Genomic DNA, 8,783 nt, shown 5'->3' with positions numbered 1-8,783 from the left:
TCGGCCTCCACTGCCCTCTGTGGCAGAGAATCCCACACATTCACAACTCTCAGGGTGAAAACGTTTTTTCTCACAGTTTTAAATGGCCTCCCCTTTATTCTTAGACTGTGTGGCCCCTGGTTCTGGACTCCCCCAACATTGGGAACATGTTTCCTGCATCTAGCTTGTCCAGTCCTTTTATAATTTTATACGTCTCTATAAGATCCCCTCTCATCCTTCTAAACTCCAGTGAATACAAGCCCAGTCTCTCCAATCTTTCCTCGTATGTTAGTCCCGCCATCCCGGGGATTAACCCGGAGAACCTGCGCTTCCTCAATAGCAAGGACGTCCTTCCTCAAATTAGGAGACCAAAACTGCACACAGTACTCCAGGTGTGGTCTCACCAGGGCCCTGTACAACTGCAGAAGGACCTCCTTGCTCCAAAACTCAACTCCTCTCGTTATGAAGGCCAAAGTTGGTGAGAGAATAGAGGGAATGCTACAGGGGAGCAGCTGATCACCTCAATTCCCAATTTAAACCACCTTGTCCAAGCTAACAAAGGTCTAGACTATATCAGGAAGAAGGCTCTCCACCCGAAACGTCACCCATTCCTTCTTACCAGAGATGCTGCCTGTCCCGCTGACTTACTCCAGCATTTTGTGTCTGTTCATCTGCAGTTCCTTCCCGCACAAACCAACCTTTTGTTAGTCGAGGCAAACTCTGAAATCATCATCATTGGTCCAAAAACGCTCACCAAATCCACCCAAAACTTCATCCTCAATATTGATGGTCTCCCAGTATCCACCTCACCTCACATCCGGAATCTTGGAATCATCTTTGATCAAACCCTCTCCTTCGACAAACACATCAAACACATCACAAAGACAGCCTTCTTCCACCTCAAAAACATTGCCCGTCTCCGTCCATCCCTCTCCTTCACAGCTGCAGAAACCCTCATCCACGCCTTCATCACCTCCCGTCTGGACTACTGCAACAGCCTCCTCTATGGCGCACCCTCAAAAATCATCAGTAAACTTCAATACATTCAAAACTCCGCTGCCCGTCTACTCACCCAATCCCCGATCCGTGACCATATCACCCCCGTCCTTTACAAACTCCACTGGCTCCCCATCCCCAGAGAATCCAATACAAAATCCTCCTCATAACCTACAAAGCCCTCCATAACCTGGCCCCATCCTACCTGACTGACCTCCTCCACAGGCACACTCCCACCTGCACCTCTGCTGCTGCCAATCTCCTGTCCCCCCCCATCCGGACCAAACTCAGATCCTGGGGGGACAGGGCTTTCTCCATCGCTGCTCCCACCCTATGGAACTCACTACCCCAAACCGTCAGAGACTCCTCCACACTCACCACATTCAAAACATCACTGAAGTCTCACCTCTTCAGCACTGCCTTCAACCACTGAAGGTCACCTCACCTTCTGTCTCCTTTCTCCGTTCGTTTACTTATTTATCTATTTATTCACTTCTCTATGTTCTAGAAATCCCTGTAAAGCGTCTTTGAGTGTTTGAAAAGCGCTAGAAAAAATGTAATGCATTATTATTATTATTATTATTATGTCTCTATAACCCCTTCCCCTCTGGCCCCTGCACCCCCTCTCCCCGTCTCTGTAACCCTCTCCCAGGGTCAGACACAGAGTGAAACTCCCTCCGCAACGTCCCGTCTCACACACACATACACACACAGTCCTGGGGGAGGTCACACACACACACACACACTCCTGGGGGAGGTCACACATACAGACACATACGCACACACTCCTGGGGAGGTCACAGACACATACGCACACACATACACACTCCTGAGGGAGGTCACACACACAGACACATACACACACACACACACATACAGTCCTGGGGAGGTCACACATACAGACACACACACACATACGCACACACTCCTGGGGGAGGTCACAGACATACACACACACTCCTGAGGGAGGTCACACACACAGACACATACGCACACACATACACACTCCTGAGGGAGGTCACAGACACATACACACACATACAGTCCTGGGGGAGGTCACACATACAGGCACATACACATACACACAGATACCTCCTAATAACCACCGCACTCACCAGAGGCAGCTTCACATCTCGGCTGCTTGTTCATCCAGGCTCTCGTGCATAAGGCAGCAGTGATGCAGAATCCACCTCCGAGACTAGGCAGCCTTGCATTCCAGAAGGGAGGAATGATGGGGATGGGCTGTCTCCCTGCCACGCACCTCTCTCTCTCCCCCGGGGGGGGGGGGGATATCGGCAAGGCACTGCTTCAAGGCCAGTTAGTGGGGAGTGCGGACTATCTGCATCCTCTGTTGGAAAGTGCCCAATGTTCACCCCTGATGGGCCCTCTGACACACCATCCACCCTTTCCCATCCAACACGCTGCCTTTCAGAGCCTCACAGCGTGGAAACAGGCCCTTCCGTCTGACAAAGGGTCCCGACCCGAAACCGAAGATAGACACGAAAAGCTGGAGTAGCTCGGCGGGGACGGGCAGCATCTCTGGAGAGAAGGAATGGGCGATGTCTCGGGTCGAGAAGAAGGGTCTCGACCCAAAACGTCACCCATTCCTTCTCTCCAGAGATACTGCCTGTCCCGCCGAGTTACCCCAGTCTCTCTTCAGCCCAACTTGCCCACACCAGCCAACATCTCCCAGTTACCAAACACTTTAACTCCCCCTCCCATTCCCACACTGACCTTTATTTAATTTATATGCTGTAACTGTAATACTTTTTTTGTACAATCCGCAGGCATTGCCACTTTCATTTCACTGCACATTGTGTGTGTATGTGACAAATAAACTTGACTTGACTTGAGGCTGGGATAATCGCAATGTTTAAGAAACAGTTAGACAGGTACATGGATAGGACAGGTTTGGAGGGATATTGGCCAAACGCGGGCAGGTGGGGACTAGTGTAGATGGGGCATGTTGGTCGGTGTGAGCAGATGGGACTAGTGTAGCCGGGGCATGTTGGCCGGTGTGGGCAGGTGGGACTAGTGTAGATGGGGCATGTTGGCCGGTGTGGGCAGGTGGGACTAGTGTAGCTGGGGCATGTTGGCCGGTGTGGGCGGGTGGGACTAGTGTAGATGGGGCATGTTGGCCGGTGTGGGCGGGTGGGACTAGTGTAGATGGGGCATGTTGGCCGGTGTGGGCGGGTGGGACTAGTGTAGATGGGGCATGTTGGCCGGTGTGGGCGGGTGGGACTAGTGTAGATGGGGCATGTTGGCCGGTGTGGGCAAGTTGGGCCGAAGGGCCTGTTTCCACACTGTATCACTCTGTTTCCACACTGTATCACTGACTAAGGGAGGAGTGTGCCTTCAGCATCCCGCTGGTGTTTAATGAGTTGGATTGAAATCTCCCAGCTGTTGGGAGATAGGCAGCAAACCTCTGGATACTTGGAACCGACCCAGTGTCAGAGATGGTGGGCCTGCCAGGCAGGCAGACAAGCTTGCTTTATATTATATTATATGTATACAAATGATATAGAGATTGAGATGTACATGTGTGTGTGTGTGTGTGTATATATATATATATAAAAATATAATTACTGTGTTGTATACACAATTTTGTTTCTTACATTCTCCTGCAGTGTGTATATATATATGTATAGAAACATAGACAATAGGTGCAGGAGGAGGCCATTCGGCCCTTCGAGCCGGCGCCGCCATTCATTGTGATCATGGCTGATCATCCGTACCATGATCATACCGTACCATGGCGGCACGGTAGCGCAGCGGTAGAGTTGCTGCTTTACAGCGAATGCAGCGCCGGAGACTCAGGTTCGATCCTGACTACGGGTGCTGCACTGTAAGCAGTTTGTACGTTCTCCCCGTGACCTGCGTGGGTTTTCTCCGAGATCTTCAGTTTCCTCCCACACTCCAAAGACGTGCAGGTATGTAGGTTAATTGGCTGGGTAAATGTAAAAATTGTCCCTAGTGGGTGTAGGATGGTGTTAATGTACGGGGATCGCTGGACGGCACGGACTTGGAGGGCCGAGAAGGCCTGTTTCCGGCTGTATATATATGATGATGATGATGATGATAATCAGTAACCCGTGCCTGCCTTCTCCCCATATCCCTTGATACCACTAGCCCCTAGAGCTCGATCTGACTCTCTTTTAAATCTATCCAGTGATTGGCCTCCACTGCCCTCTGTGGCAGAGAATTCCACAAATTCACAACTCTCTGGGTGAAAAAGTTTTTTCTCACCTCAGTTTTAAATGGCCTCCCCTTTATTCTTAGACTGTGTGGCCCCTGGTTCTGGACTCCCCAACATTGGGAACATGTTTCCTGCATCTAGCTTGTCCGGTCCTTTTATAATTTTATACGTTTCTATAAGATCCCCTCTCATCCTTCTAAACTCCAGTGAATACAAGCCCAGTCTTTCCAATCTTTCCTCAAATGTCAATCCCACCATCTCGGGGATTAACCTGGTGAACCTACGCTGCACTGCCTCAATAGCTAGAATGTCCTTCCTCAAGTATATTTTTTGTATATATTATAGTAAAAATTTGTAGCTTGTCGTCTCCCACAGTGTATATATAATTTAGAGGCTTATACCCTCCATGGGTGTCTGTCGATTAATAAAATAACCTACAGTGAGCCACTAAGTACACACCTTTCATATGTACACACACACGCTGAATCAATGATGTAGTTAAGCTAGTGTTTGATATCCTTCCATGGTGTGTGTGTGTATATATACACCGATCAGCCAAAACATTATGACCTGATGAGCAAAAACATTATGACCACCTGCCTAATATGCTGTTGGTCCTCTGTGTGCAGCCCCATACGCAGCAGGGTGCGATGCACTGTGTATTGTGACACATTCCTCCCGTGACCACCATCAACATTTTCTGTGACTTGTGCCACAGTCGACCTTCCGTCGGTTCGGACCAGACGGGATAGCCTTCGTTGCCCTCGTGCATCGATGAGCCTTGGGCGCCGGTTTGTGGTTTGTCCCTCCTCGGACCACTGTCGGTCGGTACTCACCACTGCTGACCGGGAGCACCCCACAAGCCTTGCCGTTTCAGAGATGCTCTGACCCAGTCGTCTGGCCACAACAATTTGGTCCTTGTCAAAGTCGCTCAGGTCTTTACTCCTGCCCATTTCTCCTGCATCCAACATATCAACTTCAAGAACTAACTGTTCACTTGCTGCCTAATATATCCCACCCCTTGACAGGTGCCATTGGAACAAGATAATCAACTTCGCCGGTCAGTGGTCATAATATTCTGGCTGATCGGTGTATATATGTATGTACGCACACACACATATGCACACAATGTGGAGTATATGTATGTAGTTAGCGTCTTATACCCTCCTGTGTAGACAGGCTAGATGCGGGGGAAATGTCCCCCATTGTTGGGGGAGTCCAGAACCAGGGGCCACAAACAGTTTAAGAATAAGGCGTTGCCCATTTAGGACTGAGACTAGACCAAACCTCTCCTGCAGAACCCTCTCCTCCCCCCTCCTCTCTCCCCCCCCCCACTCCATCCTCCTCAACCCTCCCCCCTCCCTCCCTAGGAGATAGATTTAAACTTTAAAATGAGAATAACTTTAAGAATATAACACCGATTTCAATTAAACTTCTTCCATTGGCACCAAAGGGACGACGGTGAGTAAAGGTGGGCCTAAAATTATCGCGCTATCGTGCACCGTTTCGGCTGCAGTTCAGGAACAAACAAACAAACAAACAAACGAGAGTTTCGGTATATAGACGCGCAAAAACATTTCCACCCAGAGAGTTGTGAATCTGCGGGATTCTCTGCCACAGAGGGCAGTGGAGGCCAATTCACTGGATGTTTTCAAGGTAAAGAGTTAGATTTAGCTCGTGGGGCTAACGGAATCAAGGGATGTGGGGAGAAAGCAGGAACGGGGTACTGATTGTAGATGATCGGCCATGATCATATTGAATGGTGGTGCTGGCTCGAAGGGCCGAATGGCCTCCTCCTGCATATATTTTCTGCGTACAGATGTTGCTCGACTTGCGATATTTCGATTTTACGATGGTGCAAAAGCTGTATTGAACGCACTTACGATATGTTCGCTTTACGATGAGCGACCCCATCATACGTGGAGGAGCGCCCGCTGGACATTTGAACACACGCGCCAACTGTCGTCCAACCAGCCGCACGTGCCGCCCCCTCCCTCCCTCCCCCACACAAGTGACGCTCCATCCTCCCTTCACACCTTCCAACCACCCTCCCTCCCTCCCCCACACACGTGACGCCCCATCCTCCCTTCACACCCTCCAACCCCCCTCCCTCCCTTCAAATCCCCCTCTCCCCTCCCTCCCTTCACACCCCCCTCCCTCCCTTCACACCTGCCTCCCTCCGCCCCTATCCCTCTCCACGTGATTCTCACTCCCTCCACTCCCTCCCTCTCTCCTTTCACACCCTCTCCACGTGACTCTCCCTCTCCCCCTTTACGCCCCCTCCACGTGACTCTCCCTCCCTTCACACCCCCACCCTCCCTCCACACTTCCTCTCCACGTGACCCTCCCTCCCTTCACACACCCCACTCCACGTGACACTCCCTCCCTCCCCTCCTCGACGACGGCCCGCCAACGGTTTCTCCGCGCGCTCCTCCCCCTCCCTCGCGCTCTCGCTCCCAACGGTTTCGCCGCGAGCGCGCGTTCCCGCCGGGGCCTTGGGAGCGCGCGGGGGGGGGGGAGGAGCGGGAGAGCGAGTGAAGCGATGGCACCCCCTCCCTCCCTTCACACCACCCTCTCTTCCTTCACACCTCCTCTACACGTGACTCTCCCTCCCTCCCTTCACACCCCCGCTCTCCCTCCATTCACACCCATCTCCACGTGACGCCCCTTCCCTCCATCCCCACCCGCCCTCTCCTTTCACACCCCCTCTCCACGTGACTCTCCCTCCCTTCACACACCCCCTCCCTTCACACGCCCTGTCCACGTGACTCTCCCTCCCTTCACACCTCCCTAACTCCTACCCCCTCTCCACGTGACTCTCTCTCCTTTCACCCCCCCCCCCGCTCTCCATTCACACTCCCCTCTCCACGTGACCCTCCCTCCCAGCGCCGACGACGGCCCGCCCAACGGCTTCGCCGCGAGCGCGCGTTCCCGCCCCCTCGCGCTTTCGCTACCAACGGGTTCGCCGCGAGCGCGCGTTCCCGCCGGGTCCTCGGGAGCGCGCGCGCGGGAGGGGCGGGAGAGAGCGAGTGAAGCGATGGCACCCCCTCCCTTCACACCCCCTCTCCACGTGACTCTCCCTCCCTCCACACCCCCTCCACGTGATTTTCCCCGCCTCCCTCTCTCTTCACACCCGCCTCCCTCTCCCTTCACACCTCCTCTCCACGTGACTCTCCCTCCCTTCACACTTCCCTCTCCACGTGACTCTCCCTCCCTCCCAACCCCCTCCCACCCTTCACACCTCTCCACGTGATCCCCCTCCCTTCACACCCCCACCCTCCCTCCCTTCACACCTCTCCACGTGATCCCCCTCCCTTCACACCCCCACCCTCCCTCCCTTCACACCTCTCCACGTGACTCTCCCTCCCTCCACACCCCCTCCCTCGCCCTCCCTCCACACCCCCCCTCCCTCCACAACCCCCTCCCTCCACGTGACTTACCCTCCCTTCTTACCCCCTCTCTCCCTTCACAACCCCCTCTCCCTCCCTACCCCTCTCCACGTGACTCTCCCTCCCTTCACACCCCCTCCTCCCCACGTGACCCTCCCTCCCTTCACACCCCCTCCTCCGCGCGCTCCTCCCCCTCCCTCGCGCTCCCAACGGTTTATCCGCGAGCTCCTCCCCCTCCCTCGCGCTCCCGCTCCCAACGGTTTCTCCGCGAGCTCCTCCCCCTCCCTCGCGCGCTCCCAACGGTTTCTCCTCGAGCTCCTCCCCCTCCCTCGCGCTCCCAACGGTTTCTCCTCGAGCTCCTCGCGCTCCCGCTCCCAACGGTTTCTCCGCGAGCTCCTCCCCCTCCCTCGCGCGCTCCCAACGGTTTCTCCGCGAGCTCCTCCCCCTCCCTCGCGCGCTCCCCCTCCCTCTCGCGCTCCCGCTCCCAACGGTTTCTCCGCGAGCTCCTCCCCCTCCCTCGCGCTCCCGCTCCCAACGGTTTCTCCGCGAGCGCGCGTTCCCGCCGGGGCCTCGGGAGCGCGCGCGCGGGAGGTTTGGGGGGGGGGGGGAGGCGGGAGAGAGAGAGAGAGCGAGTGAAGCGATGGCGGCAGCGGCGGCGTCGACGGCGCAGAGCGGGCAGGTTGCGCTGTCCGGCGGCCGGTGCTGAAGTTGAAGAGGAAGGGAGGGGGGGGGGGGTGTGGAATTGTGTGTAGGGAGAGAGGAGAGAGAGGGAAGGAGGGAGAGGAGGGAGAGGAGGGAGGGAGGATGGAGGGGCAGCCCGACAGCCCGAGCCGGGCCGTGGAGTACCTGCTGGAGCTCAACAACATCATCGAGTCGCAGCAGAAGCTGCTGGAGCAGCAGCGGCGCCGCATCGACGAGCTGGAGCGGCAGCTGGAGCGGCTGGGCCGCGAGAACCGCAGCCTGAGGCGGGCGGGAGGGCAGGCCGAGCCCCCCGGACCCCCTCCTCCGCCCCCGCCGCCTCCGCCGCCGCCCCCCGTCACCGGCACCGCCACCACCGGGCAGCAGACCCCCACCCCGGCACCGGCAGAGGCGGCCGCCAGCCCCCCCGCCACCCCGCACCGCGACAGGTGAGGCCCGCCCGGGGTAATGTGGGGGGGGTAATGTGGGGGAGACGTGGGGGAGGTGTGAGGGAAAGACGTGGTCAAAATGTGGTTATAATGTGG

At 55.6% G+C, this 8,783-nt stretch overlaps 1 protein-coding gene across 1 annotated transcript in view; it reads left to right on the top strand.

Moving 5' to 3' along the window:
• Positions 1 to 8,035: 8,035 nt before the first annotated feature.
• Positions 8,036 to 8,783, top strand: part of LOC144611177 (IQ motif and SEC7 domain-containing protein 2-like) — an 86,793-nt gene continuing 86,045 nt past the window's right edge. The window contains 1 exon segment of the mRNA XM_078430231.1: positions 8,036 to 8,687. Coding sequence (XP_078286357.1) covers positions 8,365 to 8,687 — 323 coding nt within the window. The 5' untranslated portion in view covers positions 8,036 to 8,364.

The sequence above is a fragment of the Rhinoraja longicauda genome, chromosome 39 (assembly GCF_053455715.1).
Source record: "Rhinoraja longicauda isolate Sanriku21f chromosome 39, sRhiLon1.1, whole genome shotgun sequence".
Taxonomy (NCBI): Eukaryota; Metazoa; Chordata; class Chondrichthyes; order Rajiformes; family Arhynchobatidae; genus Rhinoraja; species Rhinoraja longicauda.
Note: the sequence above shows the minus strand (reverse complement) of the source record. Positions and strands in the feature narration are given on the sequence as shown.